We start from the raw sequence: 27,848 nt of genomic DNA, 5'->3' as shown, positions 1-27,848 counted from the left end.
TTACATAACAGTGTAGGAAGAAGTACTCAGATCCTTTACTTAAGTACAAATACTACGGTCTTAGAGTATTTCATTGCAAGTAAAAGTCCTGATTTCAAAATGTGACTTAAGTAAAACTACAAAAGTATGAGCATCACAAATAAACTTAAAGTACAACATGTAAAAGTACTCATTCTGCACAATTACCTGTTTCAGAATAATAGCAAGCACATAAGTATTATCAGGTCATTGTACTTCAAGTATCAAAAGTAGTACTTAATTCTCATAGTATTATATTATTATTTGTATTATATTATCCTGTTTTTCTACATGTAAGAGCATTTCAGTATTGTAGTTTGTCAATGGAGCAATTTATATATGTGAAATACTTTATAGATTAGTGGTACAGTACTGCATTATACCATGTATGTTTTTTTATGTACAAAGTAAGTAGTAACTATGAGTGTTATATAAATGCAGTGGAGTAAAAAGTACAATATTTGTCTCTGAAATGTAGCCGAGTTTAAGTATGAAGTCGCATTAAACTAAAATACTCAAGTAAAGTAAAAATATGTCAAAATAGTAAATGTAATTTCCACCACTATGTAACAGTTTAATACCAACACACACACAGTCATGTAAATGTATGTGAACCCTGTGCTCCCAGGCCATGAATATATGTAGGTGGAATGTTGCCTCATGTAAAAGGTCAGATGCACTGCACTGTACAGTACATGTATGCTGAATATCCATTAATGAACAGGCTATTCTAAGCATGTTCTGTTCGAACATTTGGAAAACAAAGCCTTGTGTAACAGTCTACTGATAATTACCGAGTAAATCAATTAAAGCCTCTTCCTAGTATAGGCCATGCATGGATAAACGCAGCTGAATGCAACCAAGTGTGATGCCATAGGTATTCAAGGGGAAATCAAAGAGCTGAGGAGGGGTGAATCAGAGCACTACATGATTTGATTTCCTACTGTGTCACTAGGTGGCGCTGGGGAGACACTTATTATCAACATCTCCAAATATAGTTACCTCACTTTGTACAAATGATGTCTTAATTAGGTGCCATTAGTTCTGCACGCTTAATGTTAGGGATGTCATGCTCTGCGTGTTTTTACTTAGTATTTCATGTAAATCTGCCTGGATTTCAGAATCAGTATCAGAATCCTTTTATTCGTCCCACAGAGGGGACATGTACAATGTTACAGCAAAAGTAAAGATAGAGACAAAGAAATAAAGCACTATTACAGGGCATGCACATAATATTTTAAAGACATCATTTAACTTTTTTCAATTTTCAAAGTAGAAATCCGGGTACATTTCTACTTTGAAATCTACCCGGATTTATAAAATAAATTAAGTGTGACATGTAAACAGTGGTCAAAACATATGTTTCACAGAGTAATTTACAGATTCTTGTTGCAGTATTACAATTGTCAAACTAAGAAGGCAGCCAGTAATAATAATAATTCGAACTACGTACATATTCAGTGGTGTAGTCTTTGTTTTCTTGTAATTTTTTTACAGCTAAATGGAAAACAACATCTCCAGATTGTATTTATTTTTGTGAACATTCCTGGGCCCACACAATATGTTTTTTAATTTAGTACCACAACACACCAGAGGATGGAGCCAGCCAGCACCAGCGTCTCCACACCGCTGCTGCTGCTGCTGAGCGTAAAAGGGGCGTTTCGGAGCTTGGCAGCCTCTCTGCTGGCGGTGCCAGGTGTGTTCAAACCTGTAGCAGACAAACGCACCTCGCGGATGTCTCACGGCTCAGTCACCGTGGGCTGGATCTCCACAGCATAAACCGCCAACCGGTGATCGCCCGTCTATTTTCAGCCTGCCCACAGGTACGAGGGATTTCTCGTTGACGCACTACATTTCAGCGACACAATCCACCGCCGAGTGAGTAAAATCCTCTCTGTTTACATTTAGTTTTAACGACTTAGCGTCTGGAGGCTCATCTGGAGATGCGGATATGCTTCCAGAGTAGCGACGGAGAGCATGGCATGAACTATTCCCTTTTAAAAAGCATCTAGACGCCATCAACTCTGCAGTTTTACGCACAAGGAGCGCTTGGAATTATTGCTTCCCAGACATCTGTACGGACACCGTGGGATGACAACACTCTCGGGTTGAAAAGCAGCGTCCTAAATGTCAGGGAGATGAAATCCCCCTCAGCAGAAGCTCTGGAGAATATCTCCGGAAGGTTTATTAGGCCGCGTCACTTCGCCTTCATTTAACAGCAGCGAACCGAAGACACTGTTAGACCGTTTAGTTGTTCGTGAAAGGGAGTAACCATGTCCAGAACACTGAAGAAGAAGAAACACTGGTCCGGTAAAGTGGTGGAGTGCGCGGTGTCATGGGGGAACCTGGGGGACTTTGGCACCGTGGTGGAGGTTCTGGGTGGAGCAGAGCTGGGCCAGTTCCCATACCTGGGCCAGATGAAGCTGGACGTGCTGGTGTGTCACGTCGGGAAGCTGCCCTACTACGGGGACGTTTTGCTGGAGGTGAACGGGACGCCCGTCAGTGGACTTACAAACCGCGACACCCTGGCTGTCATCCGCCACTTTCGGGAGCCGATCCGCCTGAAGACGGTCAAACCAGGTGCGTCTCCTGCTTTCTTTTTACAAACGCTTCCTCCTGCTGCTGTGTCACCTGAGCCCCACCTGTTTTAACGTTGTGATATGTGGCGGTGGCACCCACCAAACACTACAATCCTCTTAATCATACACAAAAATATCCAATCTGTGATCACCTGAGGAAACACATCCTTTATTAGTATTCAAATCCACTCTTACATGCTCCTTCCTCTATAACTTAGGTGTATTTGTCTCCTTATGGTATATCAACCCATACATGCCAGATTAAGTTCACTAAACCATTTCCAAATCTGATCAAAAGGTAAATACAGTGAGTTAAGCTCCATCCATGTGATCTGTTTTCCACCTGCCAGGGACTGCAGAGGAAAATGTGCCTCTGGCTAAATCTGGCACATGTACATGATGGTCTTAAGTGCTCTTTAATGTGCATTGAAACTAAATACAAATTCCTGCACACTTCCCAAAGATGATATCAAAGACTGCTACTGTAAACCTCCTTCGGTCCCATGCCATCTAATTGGCCCATTCTCTCACCGCCTTCTCAGGGAGATCGAGTAGTGATAATGGTAATAATGGCATGTAGCCCAGTTGGAGCCTTCCCGGCTAAGTGCACTTACATGCATACAAATAAGGCCTAATTACTTCCTCTGTTATTCCGCTGCCCGTTGGCCACACCAGCCAGAATTGCAGCCCCTTGTCCTTCTGCATCTAGCTCTCCAAAGATGCTGGCTGCAACATCCAAACACTCTGATAATAATGTCCAATAGCTGCGAAGGTCTGAAGCAGCTGGTTCTGTTTACTGGTGATGGAGATGGCCTTACATTGCTTGTATGCAGGAGCTGGAATGTCTAAACAACATCTGAGTGCAAAAGGTTACATCAGCTGAGTGCCACCTCAGGCCAGGATCCATGAAGATCAGATGTGCACACGCCTACTTATTGTGTTTGTGGTCTTTTTCTAGGAGTTTCCTGTATTTTCTTAATAAACATTGTGTTGATTTTGACTTGTTTTATACGCAAACAAGAGATGAAAGGGGAATGTGTGTGTGTGTGTGTGTGTGTGTGTGTGTGTGTGTGTGGTGTGTGTGTGTGTGTGTGTGTGTGTGTGTGTGTGTGTGTGTGGTGTGTGTGTGTGTGTGTGTGTGTGTGTGTGTGTGTGTGTGTGTGTGTGTGTGTGTGTGTGTGTGTGTGTGTGTGTGTGTGTGTGTGTGTGTGTGTGTGTGTGTGTGTGTGTGTGTGTGTGTGTGTGTGTGTGTGTGTGTGTGTGTGTGTGTGTGTGTGTGTGGTGTGTGTGGCTATCCCCAGAGGCCCTAACACCACGCTCTCTGCCCCAATAACCAAGGATGATTAATAAAGGGCAGGGAAAGAGAAACACAAAGAGGGAGAGACAAAAAGAGATGGGGAGAAAAATCGGCTCTGCCTTTGGCTCTAGGCTTAACTCCCACACAAGGCTCCTTTTTTCCCTCTTTAAATCTCACAGGGAACTAATAGGTGGCAGAGATGGCAAAAATCCTCATTACCCTTTCCCTTCTCTGTCACTCTTACCTGATTGGCCTATTTCCTGCCGTATGTAATGTTACAACCAACTTGGATCAGCTTTGCATGGGTCTGTTTGCCTCACAACTCCCCCCTGGCGCTAGCATACAGATGGGGTTGTTATATTGTATGATTACATATTGTGCATGTGTGTACGTCTGCGCTGTGTGTGTATACATCCCTGTGTGGAAGCCTCATGTTTAATTCACACCTCTTGCATAATTGAGTTAGCGAGTGGATTTGCTACAGCCTGATGGAGGCAGTGGGCCTGGAGGATCAGCTGTTACCAGGAAGCCCGGGAATCTGCGATTGACATGACGGCGCCCCGGCAGCGACGGACAGCCTCTCTGGGTCTACCAGATGTCCCCCCCCCCCCTGCACTCTTCCCAAGATCCTCTTGTGCTCCGCCTGCCTTGCCCTCTGGTGCTGGTGCGCTTTGCTCCTGCTGCTGACATCTGGGAGGAGCAGAAGAGGTTGTACTAAAAAGACTGAAACGTTGACTTTAATTAAATGTATTATGGCACCACATTTCACATAACTGTATACGGTTAGTTAAAAGCAATATTAAGTTGAACCGTTATTTAAACTTAATATTATTATTATTACAGTTATGCGAAATCTGTTGACACAATGCATTTAATTAAAGTCAACATCTCAGTTGTTTCTGCATGTATAGAGAGGGTGCAAACACCAGAAATGGGGATTTGAGGCGTCGATAGGGAGACAGGATGCAAGATACAAGTCTCTATGGAGGCTATTAGCTATCGAGCAATTGATCTAAACTGAAAGAGTTGAACACAGCACTCACTTTCTGCTTCTGGCGCATCATATAGGCTACTCTCCAAGGGCCGCCAAGAGGCTTCTCTCACATGCATACATCCTCACGTAGATACCTTTTTACTGTTGGAAAGGAGGAGGTTCACACCTATACCAAGACTTCACAATGTACCGTGAGGCGCTCATTTCCATGTTATCTTTGATTAAGCTGAGAGATGCCTCTATTAAAAGCCCGGCTCTGTGCTCGGTACAGGAATCTATTTGTGCCCGTACCCCCAGCTAAGAATCGGAGGAAAAAAAGATGCGTGATGAAAAGCTTCATGAATGGCATCCCAGAATTCCTTTTTTCTGCTGCTCGGCTATTTTCTGCTGTGCCTCCTATATGTTTGCTGCTTCAATCACGGTGCAATCTAAACATACATACAACCTGTATGTATCTGCAGCTGAATGGATGATGTCTCTAACATCAAATGAATAATCCCTCAGTGCAGTAACACAGTGCAGCTAGTGAGGCACGCTTTCATTTGATGATTTAAACTTGCTATGTGGAAGCGCATGTGTACAAGCCCTCTTTTTAAATGCGTTGCTCTGCAGAGTCATAGCTGTGTCTCAGTCAGACAGCTAGGTTTTTTTTTGTAATATGATCATGAAATCTAACCAGTCACCAGATTACAGGTATATTTAATTACAATTGTAAATAATTAATAAACTCAAACACCTTCGCGGTTGTTGAGATAACAGCATTTTATTCAGAATCAGAATCAGAATACCTTTATTAGTTCCACAGAGGGGACATTTGCAGCGTTACAGCAGGAAAGAGCCACAGACAGCTTAGTGTTGCATATCTTACATGCTTTAAAAAAAGTACTAAGTTATAATATAATAAACAATATGCTAAAAAAGTACTAAGTTATAATATAATAAACAATATGCTAAAAAAAAAGATTAAAAGTTACATAATTTTCAAAAATACAGATCAAAAACAAATCAAATCTACAAATCAAATCCTGTAGCAGTTTTTAGGATTTAGCAGCCCGGTATATATTACAGTTATTAAAGATGGCATATGTTTATAAAGTATAATATATACTTTATAAAGCACATATTGCACATAGTTTGACGGTATTTAACAGCAGCAAGTTACACAATTTACAAAATACAAGATACACCTTGTAACAGTAACAAGGGTTTAGCAGAAATTACACAGTTATTAACGGCATATATATATATATATATATATATATATATATATATTGATTTAGCGGCCAGGTATAAATTACACAGTTATTAATGGCATATATATATTGCATATATAGCACATATTGCACAAAGTTGGTTTGTATTTAGCAGCAAGGGGTGTTACAGTCTGTGTTGTGGTGTGTGTAGGAGGGTCTACTAGGGGCAGTGCTGGTTGAAAAGTCTGACCGCTGCAGGAAGGAAGGACCTGCGGTATCTCTCCGTGAGACAGCAGGGGTGCAGCAGCCTGTCCCTGAAGGAGCTGCACAGTGAGGACAGGGTATCCTGGAGGGGGTGGGACACATTGTCCAGCAGGGAGGACAGCTTGGCTGCCATTCTCCTGTCTCCCACCACCTCCACAGTGTCCAGAGGACTCCCCAGGACAGAGCTGGCCTTCCTTACCAGTCTGTTCAGTCTCTTCCTGTCAGCAGCCGAGATGCTGCTGCCCCAGCAGGCCACACCAGAACAGAAGCTCCACAATCCCACACAGCTCATCTGCACAGGATTTGAGGAGCCTCGAGCTGATGCCATCTGGACCTGCCGCCTTCCTCGCCTTACACTTCTGCAGCTCCCTCCTCATCTGCAGGTTGTGAGGGACAAGGTGTCGTCAGCGGGTGGAGATGAACCGGGGGTGATGTGAGAAGTGTCTGTGAGCTGATGGCCGGGGGCTGAGTAGAGGTGGGAGAGGTAACAGGGCCATTTCCAGGCAGTGGGGACAATGGGGGGTGCAGCAGGGGGGAATGGGTCGGGGGGGGGGAGGGAGGGAGGCGCATGACTGATCAAATCTGTTGAAGAAGATATTCAGGTCGTTTGCCCACTGGTGACCTGGGAGTCTGGCTCTTTGTAGCCAGAGATGGTTTTTAAGGCCTCTCCAGACTCCAAGGGTTAGGAGTTGGTTAGGTTGGGAGTTAATAGTAATTTTTGAGAATTGTTGATGTGATAATTAGAGTGTATTCAGTCAGGATGGCATCATTCATCTATTTCCGTAAGCTATAGTTAAAGAGGCAGATTCTTAATGACCTTGAATGCTGTGGTAAAAGAGAAATTGAAAAGATGTTGCTCTAGTTTATAATTTGGGTTGTCAGCTTCTGCTCACACATCACCATATTTTCTATTACCTGCTGATCACGCCAATAAAGAAGAAAGCAGATAGACATGAGTCCCAAAGACCTTGAATGAAACTGCAATAGTGTGTGGGTTAATCTCATTAATGCACCTCTCATATCAGGAAGTGCCTCTCAGTGAAATCATCCTCTTGACAGGCGATGCTTTTGTCACTGTAAAAAGATTTGTAGTCGGCTGCAAAAGAATGAGGATTGATGGTGAGAGTTAGAACCCAGCAGCCAGGTGAGTGGTCGAATGACTGAAGACATCTGTTCTGTTCGCGCCTTCGAGATGTTTCAGCTGGATGGAGAGGGGTGCGTTCACGTCCGCTGCTCATATCATGGCACATAACTCATAATAATTTAAGTACATTTGAAGTGATTATGACTGTTTTTCATGCAGACTCAATAAGATGCTGGATAGGTTTGGTTTTGCTAAGATTGGTTTATGTTTGGGAACTGATCCTGCTGTTTTGCTATTGGATTATAGACGGCTTGGTTCTTATAGTTTGTACCTCTTTTGTGATTTTAATTGCACCGCTGCCCAGTCTGCATGTTACTGTAGGTTCTCTAAAACTGCTTTCTAGGCCAGGCGTCCCTTGGATAAATAAAAAAAGTAGTTCAAGTTATTACCGTACACGCAATGGATGGTTTGGATGGTGGTAATATATTCTCAGGTGCCTCATTCATAATTTACAGTGTGGAATATAAAAGGAAACTTGGCAAAGACTTTTATGAAATATAAGCAAAATATTGCATCAGGCAGTCCTCTGCTGCTGTATTTATTGAAACTCCACAGCTCTAATGTGCACCTTCTGTGTATGGAGGAGCCTAAAGGACCATACCGGTGTGTTTGCATGTTTCAGCCCATTAATTGTAATAATGTATATTACAGCTGATCACTTTCCTGAAGGCTCAATGTGTTATACCTTTCAGGCCATTACCTTTTTCAGTTTACTACAGTCCTGAAAATCACTCAATAGTAACCTTCATTTAGGTAAATAATACGGCTGCAAGATAGGAGAAAAATATGCGATTGCTTTGTTGAATATAGAGATAACGATATGACTTGCCAGAATAAAATGTATATATAGAAGAAAATGCTTGCGGAATTTAAAAGACTGAAAGATATTTATTTCCAACATGTTTTATTGAAGACATTGATTGTTCTGAACACAAAAGGCACCAAAAAAAAGCATTAGTTTAAAGTGCCATGTGCTATCGATTTTCTCTTTCAACCAAATCAAATTATCCCTAATTGCAGTATGGCGGTCTTTCTCATTGTGTTTATTGCTGTAACTTCATATAGCAATGACAATAAAAAAACGTATATTTTTCAGCACTAATATATATACCATTAAAGAGGCCATATTGTGCTTTTGGGGGGATTTTCTCTTTCCTGTGGTTTGTTTTTATTTATGTTTTTTGTACATGTTAATGGTCTGCAAAGGCTAAAATCCCAAAGTTCCTCGGAGAGGTAGTTTCTCTCTCACACACTCACCCTCCCTGCTTGAAACACCTCCATTGGACGCCTTTGTTTAGTTCAGTAACATAATGACATCACTACGTAACACTTACATGGCTAGCGCTCCAACACCTTGTATGTGACCTTGTAGGCTCAGGGGCGAGGCATCTCTTAGCGGTTGACCAATCACAAAAGAGGCGGCAAAGTAACCAATCAGAGCAGACTGGGCTCTGGTTTCAATCAGAGGGTGAAAAGAGGTGTTGCAGGTAGTATTAGAAAATTAAAGTCTCTTTTTGAATATTAAAGCATGTAAACATGTCACAGTTGAGTCACAAAATACAAATGATACCTGAAAATGAGCAGAATAGGGCTCCTTTTTAATTATTGTATTGTTCCCATAGTTAGTTATGTGTAGCAATAAAGCATAGATTTGCCAATCACAACTGCAGTTTCGCACAATGACAACTTAATTTTGCCACATTGGCATAGGGTTCAATGTGATGGATTATTTACCACAAGCAAGTTGTATGTCTCTGCAAAACTTTTATACCCGGAAACACCAAAAAGAGATTGGAAAATAATTACCATAAAGCTTATTTCAAGCAGGCGCTGGAGACTTCACCGTGGGGATACTTAACCTCTACCAGTGTTTGAGATGAGAAGCGCAGCAGAATTACTTGATCGCAAGCCCCCCCTTTTTTGTTAACAGCACCGTCTCTCTGGCATGTCACCACACTCATCAGCCAGCGTGGTTTGTTTGTGCTGCACACTTGAGCAAAGACTGTCAAACTGTAAAATCCAAGGCGGTTGCCACAGTGCCAGAGCATGACAATTAGCAGAAGTGTCGTTCCAATGCTGGATCTCCTCAGCCTACTTAACTCGTCTCATTAATGTCTTTCTGACTTTCATAGCTGTCTCTCTGCACGCTCCCTCCCCCGGTTACTTCCAATAAGAAGGATAGAATGCTATTGAATATCGTCTTTCTTGTGGTGACTACGCTAGTTTTTGATTACATAATTATTGTGCAAATGCGTAAATCCCTTAACCAAAAGCCCTTGTAATAAATTGTAATAGGTGGAAATAAGAGTATGCTTATTTGTCTGTCCTTTTTAAGTATTTATTTGGAACCAATACATGATTTCTTTTAAATTCTTTGGCCTTTCGCTATATCATCCTACAAGGCATTTTGTTGATATATAGCTTGTTTGTCCTCTGTGACTTCCATCAAGCATCTCCCATGTGTGCCTGAGGCAGCTGTCAGCAGACTTGTAGTGAAGTGCTGCTGCCACACACACACACACACACACACACACACACACACATACACGTACACATACACATACACACTCACACAGATGCGTATATTTCACAAAGTACATATAGCAAAATCTCCATCTTGATGCATCATTTAAATTAAAACTGTGAGACAAAATCATATTTTTTTATGACCCGTCTGACTGGTAATTGAATCTAAAGGGAAAAACATGAATTTAGTCTTTGGAGAAGAGTGAAACAATTATTGCATTTTAGTATTTGTGTAGTGCTTTTATGTCTGTGCTGTTAGTCATACTGCACCAAAAACAAGACTTACTTTTGTTATTGGCAACAAAATCCATGCCAGCATGAATTACTTTTTGTTTTGCAATAATCCCATGACGCTGTTACAAAGCAGAGCTGCCGACCTCCCAGAGCAACCTAGCTGAGAGCCCACTCTCGCATGCCTTGCAGCGTGTTTGTGTGTGGGGGGGGGGGGGGGAGTCGGTGGGAGAAGGCAGAATACAACTACAAAATAAACTAGCGTAAAGTTGCTCCCAACCCTACTCCAAGTCCTCAATAATTCATCCATACTACAGCTGGCTATTTCACTGATGTGCATGTGTCTGTGTGTGCGCGTGATGAATGGTGATATTAGCGTAGAGTGGTAGCAATGCATGGCTCCCGGTCCCCAGCACACGCTCATTATTCCCACTTTAATCCAATTGGCGCTGCTCTTCTGGCACACTCCAGCAGCACCTGCATTGACCGCAACGTAAACAGCCTGCTTGATATGTTGGTTTGGAGTTGGAACTCTATTTTTGAATTTGTTTCACTATGATTGCCTTGTAGATGTGAAATCGATGTGCAGTTTTAAATTATTTTCAATTTGATTTATATTCAGTTCGATAATAGTGTGTAGAACAGCAAGCAAATCACAATTCATATTTTATTTCATCCCATTCCAAACAACCATCTTAAGACTCTATGAATTGCATCTTCTGGTAAGCCTTAACTGTTTTTTTTATAATCAAGTCAGTTTGTCACTGCTGAATTCTGCTAACACATAAGAAAAAAGGCTGTAAAACTTACGTTAATGGGTTAATCATCCATACCCCTCTTAAAATTCACTGAACTGGAAGGCAATCCCTTATATCGTTTGTCCTCAGGCCACCTATAGAAATAAATGTTTTAAGCATACAAAAGAAAAAATACATTACGATCTTTTGTAACAGTGTGAGTACTGGAAGTTGTGAGGTGTATAGTCAGGACATATTACAGTGATACCATACCAAGGGAGTGGCTGGTAGACAGGTCATAGTTGCAGTGTTTAATTAATGATACATTTGTGTGTTTGTGTGTGTGTGGGTGGACTTGTATTTATGTTTTTGTGGGGACAGCTTTTTACACATTCACATTATGGGGACTCAACTTAATTTTGAGGAAAAATGTGACTATATGATCACATATAGTCGCATATAGCCATTACATTTTATGGAAGAAGAATATTTTCAGGGTTAGTTAAGGGGGCCCAATTATGTGCATGTAAATGGTCTGCAAAAGCTAAAATTCCAAAGTTCACTCCGGAGGGAGTTTCTTTCCCACATTGGACGTTTTTACTTCCATAACATAGTGACATCATTTATGTAACACTCGCGCTTGTATTGGCTATCGCTCCAACACATGATGATAGGCCAAGGGGCGGTACATTTCTAAGCGGTTGACTATTTGCAACAGAACCAGCCAGCTACCAAATCAGAGCAGACTGGGCTCTGGTTTCAGACAGAGGGTGAAAAGAGGTGGGTCAGCACAGGCAGTATGAGAGCAATAAGGAACCTTTGAACATTAAAGCATGGAGACCTGTCGCAGTAGAGGCACAAAATACAAATATGGACCTGAAAAAGAGCATGATATGTCCTCATTATTGGGAAAATTATCATTACTCTTACATGAAATTGCACTTTTATTTAGCCTTTATTTATACAGGTTGATCTCATTGAGACACAAGGTCTCATTTTCAAGAGAGACCTGTTCAGTGGTAACACTACCACACAAAGTTACAGACAGACAGGACACTAAACACAGAGGCAACACTAAAATACAACATCGTAAAAAAAGTAGTCATTGAAATCCATATACATTAGTCAGATATAGCAGGTGCAAACACCCACAGATGATTTCTCCAGCTTGCACACATCCTGGTGTAGACATCCTTGCACAGATCCTGGTGTAGATGATGGCTACTTTTTTATATTAAGAACATCTCCCATACATATTTCAGACCATAAGTAACAGGAAAAAATACATACAATGTTATTAGATATTGGAAATTTGGGAAATAAATAGTTGCTTACTTTTGCCATTTCCAAGCAGGTAGGAAAGGGTCATGTTGAAGTAAGAGAAATCTAACAATTATGGCTTTTAGGAAAGAAAGGAGTATGGCTAGAGATCGGGGAAGTCTCTAGGAAATGAATGTAAGTCAATATACACTACTAACGCAAGCAAACAACATAATCTCCCAACTGAAATCTAGGCTACATGGCCTATTATGGAAATGTACTTCTTCAACATGTTCTAATTGTATCGTCTATAGTAGCTTACAGTATCATTGGCCATAAAGCTGTTGAGCATATAAATATAATTAAGGTGTTGACTAGGGATGGGTATCGTTAGGATTTTATCGATACCGATACTGCTTATCGATACCGGTATTTTTCGATACTCTTGTCGATACCGGTATTTTTCGATACTCTTATCGATACTTTTCAATAATTTGGTGTTCAAAATTATAGACATGATTACAAGATGTGAAGATTAAACAACAGTCATTTTATTGTAATTTATTTTATTTATTATTTAACTTTTTTAATATCATACCAAGCAGTGCAGGTATGAGTGTGTCTCTGGAAGGGGGCGGTAATTAGGGGCAGTTCATAAATCAAACTGCATAAATGTAAACATGACCATTATTCAGTTAAAACGAGACGCTGCGTGCGCACCTCCTAGACCGGAAGCTCCGGTCGCCGGTCGGTTAACCATTATAATCCGTTTATTGCGTTTTATTATTTATAATTCTAATGATGGATTATCAGTAATCGTTTTAAAATTACACAGAGACATTGGATTAACCGTTTGTATGCCCTTGGAACACAACTTTTGATCACAAAAGAGCAAAGGTAAGACATAATTATCATCATGGCTACGTAAAGTGAAGTTGTTTTCTTGCTCTTTCCTAGCAGCTAATTCAGTGAGTTTTGGTCGTACAGTGGTGAGACTTATACCAATGGAATCTGTGGAATCTAAGCTTTTATGTGGTATGTCGTTTGTGCAGATAACATGACGTAGAAAAGATCGCTTTTGCCAGTTATGTGCTAAAGTAGCCTTTAGCCCGTTTCGCTAAGTGTTGATTTAGACTCTTGGTGTTGGACTTCTGTTCCGTGTAGGTCAAATGGTTAATATCGTCTGTTAGCTGAGTTTCTTCCCGTTAAGTGGGTAGGCATCATAGGTTGTTAAATGTTAAGAAGCCTTGAGACCAGTGGCGGCTGGTGGAAAATCTTTTAGGTGGGGCTGTGGAAATGGTGACCAAACAATACTAGGGGGGTCCGGGGATGTTCCCCTGGTAAAAAAAATGGAGTAAAGACCCCTTAAATGATGACTTCTGGTGATGTTAGAGAGGGGGGGGAAGTACAAATTGAGGCTTAAAAATATGAGAAGACTGATCAATACCTCCATAATCTTCAGTGTGGTTAGCTATGTATCTTCCAAAACTTCCAGACACCTTGTCCTGGACATAGTTTCTACAGTATAAACTGTGCAACAGTACAGTAGGCCCACACAAACTGCAGAACACCGGGGCTTTGGGAACACTCAAAATTACTTTAAATGATTTAATTCCCATTTAACCTGTTTTTTTCTCTCACAAAACTGTGTCTCAGGGCTTCTTAAAATGTAATAAACTATTCATGTGTCCTGCTCATTTAACAGGAAGAAATTCAGCTAACTGATGATATGAACCATGTTTACCGAAACAAAACACAAGTCTCACAAGAAGCGTCTTAATGAGCCCTGAGCGGAAAAATGCTAACGCACTCTAGGTATAAATCAATCGATATACTTATCGGATATGCACAAACAAGCTTAGCTAACAAGCTGAGATTCCACAGATTCTAGAAATATAAGTATCATCACTGAGTGATCAGAACTCGCGACAGGGGAAGCAAATTCAGACATCATAGGACGTAGCTTTAGGTAGCAAAACACCTAAAGCTATGCTAACCTTTTGCTGTTATTCTGATCAAAAACGAGAAACGCGGCTGAAGGTTAATCCATAGGTTAATCCAATGTGTCTGTCACTTTGAAAAAAGTATTGATAATCCATAATTCAATTTTTATGTAAAAAACTGAGTTTTCATTAGCTGCTAATGATAGCTTCCAGAGTGAATGACAGCTTCCTGTTTTGTCTCCTTGGATACAGTCCAAACAACTCACAGACTGCACCGGGCGCTGACGTAGGCGCCTTGTGACCATCAGATTTGACAACGCTGATTGGCTGAAATTATGTTTTGGCGGCATAGTTTAAAGATAGCAACAGAAGAGAGAGGGTAATGATACACGGGCAAGGCCAGGCAGGAAACATGTGACTTATCAGTAACTTTAGACATCGTAACACAATTTTAAACGACATTTTATTGTAGATTATACATTTTACTGATACCAATTATATAATATTTACCTTGTTTATTAAAAATAAAAAACATATTTTTTTATTCTCAATGCTTGAGACGCTGTTTCTTGCAAGATGTTGCGTCTGCCGCTGGGAGTCTCACAATAATAAGAGCGCTGTTAGGAGAGATGACGAGTGGCATTCACAGTGGCCAATCAGAGGGGTACTCAAACCGGATACGTCCCACGGGATGAGGGTTCCCAACCAACCAATTTAATTGTTTAAACTAAGGAAGTAGCGTAATTCATATAGGCCTACCGATAGCAGCACCGTTTGTCCAGCAGCTTAACGGTATACCGATACCGTCCAATCGGCTACCGGTACTGATTTAGTACCGGTCCGCGATACCCATCCCTAGTGTTGACAGAATGTTGAATTACCTCTGCGATAGTGCTTTTATTTTTTTCAGTGGGATGTTCTGTGGAATTTTTGTTCCTCTGTGGCTTCAGTCCAACTCCAATTAAAGACTGCATTGTCGTCTGAAATGCCTGTTAGCGCTCACATTATAATATAATGACTAATTCTAAACATGGCCCAGTAAATATGTATTTATAAGGAGGGTCATAAAATCATTTATTGCATTTTAGTTATATATAGGACAGTGGATGCAAATGTGTAGTTGGGGGGGGTTCCACTGCCGACTGAATAGACGAGGAGTAATGAATATAGAAAGTGGTTATTTTTGGCTTTGACCTGCATCCTATCTGCCCTCATTACCCACTGTTCCTTCTGCCTGCTGTGTGGAGAGCTAGTTTCTGTTCATCTGGCCATGGTTATATCTTTGAGATATGTCGTTTTTTCTATCTGTGATAGAAATGTCAATGTCATTCACATTCATAAATGTTTTCTAAATGTATCATACATCTACACTAGAGTTCTGTTCCCATACAGAAGTTGTCCAGATTCTTGGTCCTAAGATCCCTGTAGCTGATACTATAATAAAAAGGGATTAAGTCTTATCACGCTATCCCCCTGGAAACCGCAACCCCTTAAATATGTAATCGTCAAAATAGGATCATAACAGAAGCTAAGAAATCACCAAAATATGTCCGTATGGGATGTAGCTACAATCTTAGGGTTTATCTTTAATGTGATTTTTTTTTTTTACACTTTTCTTGCTCCAGAGTGCACCAGTCACATCCTGTATAATCTGAATTCCGGTGTGTATGTGTGTATGTTTTGTGGGTTGTCTCTTGGTTGAACATTGTGTCTGAGAGAAGATTGAAGGGGACAGTTGGTGAGCAGTCACTCATCTGTCTGAGCGCCTTGTTTATTTAACCACAGGCACAGCAGCCATACGGCGGCTGACTGACCCAGCACTGTCATGAAGGACGTTATCTTTATGCAACGATGACTGCTACACGCCATAGTCCCCCCCCGCATGAGCTGCGTTCAGTGATTGCACACTTGGCCAGCTTGTCACTCCCCACTCTCCTATTATCCAGATGTGCATTATCCTCCGACTGCTGTTTATCACTGCAAGATTGGGGCTCAGGTCACCTCCAGAAAGCTCACAGGTAATGGGCCTTGACATCTGAATTAGTCTGCTCTTTCAAAGGATGATTAGGAAGCGGTTTAGGATTCTGGGGTGATGTTGATAGGCAGACATACACATGCAGGGGGGAGCCCGCGGGGTTGCTGCCTCCTAGAGCTTCAGGATGGGAGGCCTGCCAGTAATACAGCTCATCATGAAGTCGTCACGGTGTGGTTTTGCAGATGACCGAGGGTGGGATGGAGGGGGTAACTGAGGCCAGTGCGATTATGTGTTTGCACTGGTGATTTAGCCACTTGAAGTAAATGATTTTTATAGGCTGATTTAGCACTCATAAACATTCTGAGTATCACAGCTTTCAAATATGACACCAACATGTATTTTTTTCCTGTCAGTGTGGCTGGCTAATCCAGCTGTTTCGCTCATCCCTTCCCCATATCTTTTAATATTCCTGGGGCGTGTGATTCTCTGTGCTTACGGCGGCAGCGGAACGGCTGGCTTTGTAGAATCTTAATAGCGGTGAGCTAGCGCCAAGCTTTCCACTCGCCGCTTGCTGCAGGCGTGTAACTGAATGCCAATGAGACATTAGGTTCGTGGCAGGCTGGATCATGCCGAGCGGTGGCAGGCGGGATCTGAGTGACTGCAGAGCCCCTTTGCCAGGTGAGGAGCACAAACATCTGCTGCTCCCAGAGGCTGCACAGCAAGATGCGTTCGGGGTCTCATGGTTATCTCAGCGCACCTAATTGCCAGGATACGCCCTCTCTTGTGCTTTTCTGTCAACAGGGAGATAATCTAAGTGCATTCTGTTCGCCGCTGCTTCACCTGTAACATAACGTGCAAGTGCTAGATGAGACCTGTTGGATCCTGATTTAGTAATGACACAATGATGAATGACACTGGAGCATGGGGTACAATGTGTGCTGCCAAACAGAGGTATCTTGGATCGGGCTGTGCGATGTCGAGAAAATCAAACATGACAGTTTTTGAACAAATATCAGTATTGCAACGATATTTCATGGTTGAGCATTGGTGCTTTCACAAAATATTTAATAATAATAATATATTGGATTTTTTTGTTGTTGTATTCAGCTTTTCACATGTACAGTCATAGACAATACAATATTCTCTGTAAGCCTTCTAGTGAAATCCCAAATCAAACAGAGGCAGGCCTCACTGACCTTCAAACATGCTATAACAGTAAGAAGATAAACACGACCAGGGTTATGGGGGTGTACATGCAACTTATTCAAACAAGGGGGGCATAGAACAAAATACTAAAAGTAAAAAGACATACAAATCCTTTCTAGAGAAATGATGGTCGTATTGGTGTAATACATTGGATATTTATAGCACTTTTCCTAATGCCCTAACCCTAACCCTACATTTACTCAATGATTGTCATTAATAATGTGGATGTAATAAATGTTTGATAACTAGACAAGTAAATACAAATAAAATAAAATGTCAGTCCTTTACGTTGAGAAAATGATAATACTTTATTGTAATGCAGTCCTAAAACCAAGAAAAGATTATATTAGAATATACACATTGTAGATAATATATAGACTCATATCACAATATCCATATATTTGCCTAATAAGCCTTGATTCTAAATGCACATTATTCTCTTATCTTCTCTTCTCCATGATTATGTAAATTGCCCTTTCCCGTGGGTCAGGCTTGGTGATCAAATAAGGACATAATTCCTAATTTCCAGAGTATAATGGCATCTAATGATATTTGCCCTTTTCTGTGTTTGCCTGTGGTGTTATTTAATATTGTGATGGCATGTGATGGCTTTCAGACAAAATGAGGAATAGACAACACTTGGGCAATATTACAATATTAAAGATTAAGACAATATCTTGACTCATATCACAATATCCATATATTTGCCTTATTCTTAATTACCATATACTTCTCTTCTCTTTTTGGTTATGTAATTGCGCTCTCCTGTTTGGGTCAGGCTTGGTGGTAAATATGAGGATATTTCTCATCATTTCCAGGCTGTAATGGCATCTAATGATATTTGCCTTTTTCTGTGTTTGCATGTGATGTTATTTAAGCCTGCATTCTATTGACCTTCTTTGAAGCAGCAGCTTTTAATCTAAGATAATCTCCTCTCATTTGGTCATCACCAAAACATATGTATGGCCTGTGTGTATACAATTGTATGATGACTGAATAAACAATACATCACTGGGGATGGTATTGCAAAACCTAATAACCTTTTCATACCTCATATTGCCTAGCCTTGGTGTGTGTGTGTGTGTGTGTGTGTGTGTGTGTGTGTGTGTGTGTGTGTGTGTGTGTGTGTGTGTGTGTGTGTGTGTGTGTGTGTGTGTGTGTGTGTGTGTGTGTGTGTGTGTGTGTGTGTGTGTGTGTGTGTGTGTGTGTGTGTGTGTGTGTGTGTGTGTGTGTGTGTGTGTGTGTGTGTGTGTGTGTGTGTGTGTGTGTGTGTGTGTGTGTGTGGTGTGTGTGTGTGTGTGTGTGTGTGTGTGTGTGTGTGTGTGTGTGTGTGTGTGTGTGTGTGTGTGTGTGTGTGTGTGTGTGTGTGTGTGTGTGTGTGTGTGTGTGTGTGTGTGTGTGTGTGTGTGTGTGTGTGTGTGTGTGTGTGTGTGTGTGTGTGTGTGTGTGTGTGTGTGTGGGTCATATTTTGAACATGGCATCTTCCTAATTATGAAGGTGACACAGACAACACAGGCTGTTCACAGCAGCACAGGACCTGTTAGTGTACTATAAATGGAGAGCTGTAATGCTTTGGACTCCTACACACACACACACACACACACACACACACACACACACACACACACACACACACAAGCGCGTTAATCCGTCTCTCCGCAGCATGCACATGGTTCTCCACATGACGCAGATGTCGCTAACAGTGGGATGGATGCAGATGCCCTAGTCAGTGCGTAATCTGATTACTTGGCTTCACACAGTCTCCCGGGCGGAGTTGGGGGGGGGGGGGGGGGGAGCATCAGGGAAAGGACAGATGGACGAGCCATGGTTGTTAACAGCTGTGGTTAACTCTGTTGTGTAATATAGTTGTGTTGTTCAGGAAGAGGAAGGCATGTGATGGTTACAGCTAGGGGTGTAACTAACACATTCATTATCAATTAATCTACAAATTTCACTTGATTATTCATTTCATCCATGAAATGTCAGGTAATAGGGGAATATGTCTTTCCAAGTTTCTTAAGGTCAAGGTCTTAAAGAAGCCCTATTATGCTTTATGTGGGGAATTATTTTTCCTTCCATTGACTGTTCAAAAAGTCCACTTTTTCACCTCTATTTTCCACTGCAGTGTTTTGTAATATATGTTTGTATTTTATTAAAAACTTGGCATCAAACTTGGCATTACAGAAACATTTCTCCCATAATTCGCCCATGCAGTGTTTGGCAGTTGTTTAAATATCCGATGTGAGATTTGAGCGATACGATCCATAGAGAGTGAATTAGTGGGAACATATCAGATTACATGAAGCAAATGTTTCACATTTAATGCATTATACTAAACAAAATGGAGAAGCAGAGTGGCTCGTGCTGATTAACATCACATCCATCCTGCTTTTAGCCTTGCGGGCAACAAAAATATGACTTCACTGCAGTTTGTAAGCATAGCAAGAGTGGACACAGCTGCTGGAGGAGCTCACTCAGATCTGAAATAACTAGATGAGCCCTGCAGACTGATTCATGATTAAATCTTCCCCTCGTCACACAAGCATACTCATAAAGGGACATATGGCTGCAAAACGTATCCAACACAACCTCTGCTATAAAGCAGTTTATTTAAAAGCTCACAATGCTCCGCCTCCTCTGATGTGCTATTTTTTGCAACACCAGCTGCCACTGCTGCTGCTCATTGCACATGTTATGAGCTAACTCACCTGCCAGCAGTCCGATCACGTCTTCAGTATATATTTCTTTTGAGCAAGTGAATGTGTTCTGGCCTCTACTTGCACTCGGTGTGGCAGCAGGAGTCTCCTGTCCTGCTGCTGGCAGTGAGCAACTATAGTGTCTTTTCCCAAAGGGCTCGTTCCCCTGAGAGTGCAGATGCCGGGAATTACTGCTTCACTTTATCAAATTAAAAACATTCGTTGCACGCATTAATATACATAATGTGAGATGATGTCTTGGATTTGTTAAGTCAGTGTTTGTGTGCTTGGAAAAATGTGCTAACTAACGTTACAAGGTTGGTGGAAGGCTGTTTGACTGTTCTCTCGATGATCATTTGGGACGTGTCTGCTAATTTCTGATGTTATGCTGCTGCTGTGCAATTAATTAACATTTATATTAATGAATGAATTGATTTCTTCTAGTGGATTATTTTATGTGATGTGCATTAGTTTAGTGATGGGATAGAGTATAAGGAGCAGATTTAATGGTTAAGACACATTTCTTCACTTATTATTTTCTTAGTTTCTTGTTCTTTTCCTAAAATCTCCCCCATGCAGTTCTACTCGTTGAAAAACAGATTTTTAACAACCCTGCTTTGATAAAACCGATTGAAGTTTTTAGGGTTGAAGTCCATTCCTGGCAGTCTTTAAAAGTTCAGAAAAAAGTGTTAAACTGTGATTCATTTCTTATGTATTTATTCTTTATTATTTTCAATATAATAATAAGCTTTCTTTATTCAAATTGTTGCTCTGTATAGTGACAATTACTGTGTTACTTTGTTTGTGATAATTCTGAACATTTATGTCTTTAATGAATAAGAAATCTTAAAAAACAAATATGAAAAGCATAAAGTGCATTTCAGCACAAGTATGGTATGGAGAAACAGATGTTATAGCACTTAATTAAAAGCAATCTCGAATACAACTTTCATTAAAGTCATGACTATTTCTGTACTGGGGATTATGGAAGCCGTCTAACTGTGTTCAAGCTTTAAAGACAGTCGGCAACAATGAGTCTTGGTACTCAGAGCGGAGCGTATTTGACTAATTCAGACTCATAAATATGAAGGAAGCTTTCCCCAAAGTGGCCGCTATGAATAATGATAGAGCAGTGACTAAGCCTTTGCATGTCCTGATAAGCAGACCGGCCTAGGCATTCAGGCTACCATGATGAGTCAGGTATTTCACTTTTTTTTTTGTAATGCATCAAGATAAACAACTGTTGACATCAAAAAGATCTGCGCTTTCAAACAAATTCCTATAATCAAGTAAAGCAGGTTTCAAAATGTTTCAAGTCCCAACGTGAAAGCAAGCAACATGCAACGTTTGTTTCTTGCAACATAAGTGTTTGAGAATGTTTTTTTTATAGTGTGGATTTAAAGAGACAGCCATCACCAGTTTGACATCCCACTGCATCTGCTTCCCTGTTGTGTGTTTACAATCTGTGTGAGCTTTGAAGGTTTGTTTATCTCAGGAATACAACTTCTTTGATTCATCTGCATTCGAATAGTCTTTAGATCACGAAAATTCATTTCATATTAAATGTCAGTTGCGTGTATGCATTCAGTGTGTGCGCGGACACTCCATGTCAGCATCACTGAATTAAAACGTGTCGTTGTGCTCAAACAAGCAGGTGCTGCTGACAGGCTTTTATCCTGTCTGAGCTGCAAAGTGGCCAGTAATACTCTTCAATCGAAACGTTCTCTCCTCCGCCAACTTTTCTTCCATTGTACAAGGACTTGCTTTCCTCTGCTCTGTTGCGCTTTGGCCCGAGTGTCTGCAATTTCATACGCATCGCCAGTGATGCGTTCACAAAGTGCGGTTTTACCTCTGAAATTTTGATACAGATCCGGCGACTCCGTCTGTTTCTTTTCTTGTGTCTGACCTCAAGTTGTCTGTAGTCTGAAGTGGAGGCCTGTTGTGCTGCAGAAGGAATTTAGTCAGGCATGAAGTTGGCTCACATAGCTATTGTCTTTATTTGGAATGCTGAATATTTAACGGAACTTAGGACCTTATTGTGTATTGATATACATTATCTGGGACCGGAACGTTTTTTAGTGCTTCAGTTAACCATTGTCGTCTTGATCAATTATCAGATTTCTTTCGTCAGTTTAAGGTGAGATCCTATAGTTGCTTGTTTTATCCAACCAAGAGTCAACAACTTAAAGGTATTGAGTTTACTAAAAAAGTTCACTTTCAAATTTAGAAGAAGAAAATTACCATTTATTAATCCGTGAGGGGAAATTCAGTTTTCAATTCAAATGTTTCATCGAGGTGCCAAGCGAAGGGCAATGCCTTGCCTAAGGACACATCGGCAGTGCAGAAGGGGATTTAGCTACCAGTCCACAATCAATCATTTGTTGTTCTTGAACCAGCAACCCTTCGATCCCAAGCTCAGTCCCTACAGACTGAGCTACTTCTGCCCCTGTTTAAAAAGCTGGAGGACATATACTTTGACATTCTGCTTTAAAAAAGACTCTTAATGGCAAAACTCAATTACTTTAAAGTCCCTAGTTTTTATAATAAATCAAAAAATAAACCAATGTGCCACAAGTATTTTTCCGTTACGTTTTTTGAGAAAGGTCAATTGAAACATTTAAAAAGCATGAAATAAAAAAAAATCATGACTTTATTATGAAAGACAAACTTAAATAAAACACTGTAATCCACCATCTCAACAGATTTGTTAGTTTTTACACCGGCGGTAAGAGCTGAGCTTTGGCGCCTCAGGCCAGATGATGCAGAGTGCACCATGATCTCTCCTCTGCTTCATTATTCTCAGCGAGTTTGTGTTTGGACTTGGCTGACAGTGACCCCGAGCACCGGTCTGTCTGGATGTCTGTTTTTATACCTGGCTGAGCAGCCCTGCTGTTGGCATTCACCCACACATGAAATTACATACAAGTCCAAAAACATCACCCGGCAATCACACACACATTTGTATAGAGACACACACGTAGCTGTCGGGTTGGACCAGGTGAAGGTGGAAGTCGGTAAAAAGCCGCCCAGGAAGCTGAGGTTTATTTCAATGTAATGTATCCAGGACGACATTTCTTTTACTTTGAAATAAAGCCTGACATTAGCAATATTAATATGTTTCTTGAGGACGTCACTGTGGCTGTCAGCAGTTTGACTTTCAAACTGTTAATAAAACAGTTGAGGCTTACTCTGGGTGGACTAAGCCAGCAGAGACGGTGCTTCTGAACGTTCATTTTAAATATGAAAAGAAAAAGAGGATGAAAATGACATTTTTAGCTCCCACCAGTATTGTGCAATAAATGTTTATCGTCTCCTTGTTTGGTGCCGTCATGATAAATAATGCAAAGAATCGCTTGTGAGGTTACATTCTTGCACATTATTAAATTAAGAGAAATTAAATCTTGCATGCTAGTGAATCACAAATTACCAACTCCCCTCTTTATTGTATTTTACACTTCACATGAAAAAAAGAACGAGTTGGAGAGCTCATATTGTTTCCCCCGCTCCTCAAAACACAGCAGCAGCCTTGCTTGAGGAGTCCCACTCTCTATTGTCTGACAGTGTTGTTCTCATAAATGTACTTAAAATTGCCTCATTGTTTGTGTCCCAGCAGGGAAAATTAATAATGAAGTCCCATACTCACTTAAGAAATGCAATTTGTGTGTTGAATGTCTCAGAGGATGTGGATGTCCACTACAAGGCTGAGTAAATGTGTTCTGATTTCCAAGCACATTTCTTTGACTTTGAACTTTTGAAACACCGAAACGCATCCATAAAACTAGGCATTTTACTTGTGGAGAGGTTTGTGAAGGGGGAACAAATAATGTTGTGTCCAGCATTGCAGATTTCTATTTCTATTTGTGTGAGTCATTTGCCCTGGAAAGACCTTTTGCGTTTGAGATTTTTTAATGTATTAAAAGTAAAAGGATGCCAGATTGAAAGAACAAATCAGCCCAAGGAAAACAAAATAGTTTGTCAGCCGCTCTCGACACAATGTCCCAGGCTTACAGCCGCGAACCAAACCAATTGTGTTACTCTTGCACATAGAAATAAAAATGGATCTGTGTGAAAAGACTGGATTGCTGCTTCACTCGAGGGGCCTTACGGGGGAACATAGACAAAATATCCACTTATCCATCCATCCACCCATCTGTCTATCTGTTCATTCGCCCATCCAGCCCGACACCGCTCTCTAACGGGGTGTTGCTCACGGTGACAGGCCTACTGACGGGCCAGAGAGGAGCTAGGGATTATAGGATGACACAAATTATTGTCAGGCAGATGTGGAGAGGCTTACTCTCTGTCAACAGGCTGAACACACCTCTGTGGCATGCATGGAATCCATGTGGCTGCACCTATACAGAGAAAAAAAGCTCTATCTTAAAACCTGTCCAACCACTAGCACTTGTAGACATGCGTAGTCGCTGCTTTATTTTTCAGTCTCGCTAGGGACAAGGATAGCTGTAAGTGAGTTGATTTTAATTACGCCGCTGACCTTTAAAAGGGAACGAAAAATGCTGTTAAATTAATTAATTTCATGGTCTAGCCGGTAAGCCACTGAGGAAAAAAAGTCCTCTGTACATAAAGTATCTGCTGTTAATGCATCTACAAAGCTTTTTCCGGAAAGCCCAAGCGGCTAGTTCTCTATTAAGAGTTTTTTTAGTGCAAAGGGGGGGAAAGCTATTTGTTTTCATGTCAGTGTAAATTGTAAAAGTGAAGTTTAAAAGTAGTTCAGTACATTAGAACACAACTTTTTCTTTCTTTTTAAGGGATAAATGCAGAGGGATAACCTTAGTTGTCGCAGTGAATGTTCTTCAACTTGGGATAAAGATACATTTCACCATCCTTTTTTTAATCTCTAACAACGTATTTTAAACCAAGGTTTTGTTTTGTTGTTCTGGTTCACATGACTTAATATTTGATTGTCCCCCATTAGTAGCTCCTCTAACGGATCCTTGTCTTTTATCACTTTAATAGTTTAAAGAGGCCCTATTATGCTTTTCCTGTAGTGTGTAATATACGTTTTTGTGCATGTACATGGTCTACTAAAATACCCAAGATCCCCCTCCAGAGTGAGTTTTCTCCCCCGCCCCCACCTACCTGAAGAGCCTCCATTGGATTCCTTTGTCTACTTCCGTAAAATAATGACTTCACTATGTAACACCTGCACTTCTATTGGCTAGTGCTCCAAATTGTACATGATAGGCTAAGGGGCGGGACTTCTCTAAGCGGCTGACCAATCACAACACAGCCGGCCAGCTAACCAATCAGGACAGACTGGGCTCTGGTTTCAGACAGAGGGTAAAAAGAGATGCGGCAGCACAGGCAGTATGAGAAGAATAAATAACTTTGAGCATTACAGCATGTAAACATGTCACAGCAGAGGAACAATTATGATCTGAAAATCAGCACAATAGGGTGCCTTTCAAATGAACTAACAGCTTATCTGAATCTTACTCAAACTGAACTTGTGTTGCAATTCTAATCATATAAATAAATAGAAAATATGAATATGCACATAACATGTTCTATTCATCATACAATCTTTTTTTTGCAAAGTAAATTTGACAGATTTATGAACTCTTTTATCTCTTTTTTGACAAACATACATTCAAGGGGTCAGAAGCTGTAGCATGATGTTGACCAGAACATGGATGAGAGGTCAGATCACTTTTCATCTCCCCTCGAGGACATGAGATCCAACCTGACTCTAAATGACTTGCAACATTGAGGACAGAGGTAGCCCTGGGTTATTTGTCAATCCTAATGCTTCAAATGTGTGAGGACACTTCTGCACATTTGTATGTATGTGGCCTTTCCACAGAAACATCAGCTGATGTCTGCGCCTTCTGTGATTTCAGAGGATTTACGTCTTTACAGTATATATTCAATTCTTGAGGAAACACCTTTTTTAAATGGGCAAGACAGAGACGCAGGTGTGTGCTAATTTGTTTGGGGACCATTTATATTCAGGTAATTAAATTCTACAACGTGTCTGAACTACAGGTGTGGGGAGGAAGAGAGATGTCTTAACAAGGCCCTTCCTGCCTTTGTGCGCAGAATGGATTGAATCATCGTGATTTGTAAAGCCAGTGATTAAGGCATTGGTATTCAGATCCACCCAGCCACACCATGGATGTTCCCCTGCTTCATATTTGGACTGCACATTCACCGTACAACAGGTTTAAACCTTCCAGAAGTATCTTCCCCTCTAATATAAACATACTGAAAGCTTCCTTACAACCAAAAACAACATATTTTTTATATGTGTGGGAGCCATTCAGCATTCAGGATGTGAATATGTGCTGTAATGCTTATTCTACAGTCATATTGTGGTAGAGGATTTCATACTGTGAAGCTTCCAGTTTATGTCTGAAAAGCAATTGTAGCTGGATTTCATTTCCCATCAGCAGTCAATGCCCTTTTATCACTCCTTTCACTTTGACGCCTATTATAACAGCGTTACACAGACCTGGGAAGAATCTCAGCAGCCTATTACCCATACCTGCATTCCATTTATGTCATCTCTGCCTGAAACGCTAACATCACCTTGTGCCACTCTATCATTCTTAATTTTGTAACCTATTGTATCAGTTCATTAGGCACAATAGGGGAGAATGGAGTGTAAATGTTTAATTTATAGTTAGACTATATTGCGATAGCTTAGATAACACAAATGCTGCACATTGCATTTCTTGGAATATAAATGTTGAACATTCACAATACCAAAACTTTGGAGAGAGCACAGCATGACGCAATGAACGCCTGGGCACAAACAAGTTAAAAGATCCGCCGTGGAAAGAGACACAATGCTTGCAGTACTTATATTTTGACATTTTCAGGTTAACCCTCACCTGTTAACTGCTGTTGTCGGTTGAAAAATGTACCCCAGCTTCAGTATTGTGTTCATACTGGCGATGAAAGATAGACAGAGGCATTCGAAAACCTGCCTGCACAACATTCCTTTGACAGATAATACTAAATATTATAGGAGTTATTTCATCAAATAATTATAAAATCTGCTAAATTGCTCTGTGAAGTCTGTTAAATATCTGAAGTTTAGATTATTAAATACAACCATAAGCTACTATTCATACCAAACCAAGGCTGCAACAAAAAGCCCACTGAGTGTTTTGAATTGATCATGGATAAAACAATTTGTAAGAGGAAGATTGTGTTATTTCTTTCAAAGATGCAGTCTTGCTTTAGAGGAACATTTTCAAAGGATTTCCTTTTGTGGCAGCAGTGTGCCAAAAAGAGAAGAGATAAGAAGCAAGCAAGTAGCATAACATGCAGGTTTTAAAATGTTAAAGAAATTGGCTTTGGCTTTATAAGCAATGAATATATAATGCACTCTACATGTGGGTTTGACCTCAAAGACACACAATACATTTTGTTACGTACCACTGGCTTTGAACAAATATTGGGACTCCAAATGACACATTTTATAGAGGGCCTATTCTGCTTTTTTGGGTTTGCACTTTCCTGTAGTGTGTCATATAGGTTTTGGTGCATGTAAATGGTTAACAAATGCTAAAATCCTAAAGATTGCTCCAGAAGGACTTTCTCTCCCACTAACCCCCCGCCGCCTGAAATGCCACCATTGGTCTCCTTTGTTTATTTTAGTAACATCAATATGTAACACTTGCGCTACCTCTCCAACACATTTTACGTGATAGGCTAAGTGGTGGGACATCTCTTAGCAGTTGAACAGAGCCAGCCAGCTAACCAATCAGAGCAGACTGGGCTCTGGTTTCAGACAGAGGGTGAAAAGAGGTGCTGCAT

The 27,848-nt window shown here is 40.8% G+C and overlaps 1 protein-coding gene across 2 annotated transcripts in view; it reads left to right on the top strand.

The window, feature by feature from the left end:
• Positions 1 to 1,684: 1,684 nt before the first annotated feature.
• The window catches only part of LOC117539535 (membrane-associated guanylate kinase, WW and PDZ domain-containing protein 3-like), a 162,908-nt gene continuing 136,744 nt past the window's right edge, over positions 1,685 to 27,848 (top strand). The window contains exon 1 of one of the 2 annotated variants that reach the window (XM_034205738.1): positions 1,685 to 2,598. In XM_034205738.1, the coding sequence (XP_034061629.1) occupies positions 2,292 to 2,598 (307 nt within the window). In that variant the 5' untranslated portion in view covers positions 1,685 to 2,291. The remainder of the gene's footprint in view (positions 2,599 to 27,848) is intronic. The other variant, XM_034205739.1, reaches the window with a different exon arrangement.

This window comes from Gymnodraco acuticeps, unplaced genomic scaffold, assembly GCF_902827175.1.
Source record: "Gymnodraco acuticeps unplaced genomic scaffold, fGymAcu1.1, whole genome shotgun sequence".
Taxonomy (NCBI): domain Eukaryota; kingdom Metazoa; phylum Chordata; class Actinopteri; order Perciformes; family Bathydraconidae; genus Gymnodraco; species Gymnodraco acuticeps.
Note: the sequence above shows the minus strand (reverse complement) of the source record. Positions and strands in the feature narration are given on the sequence as shown.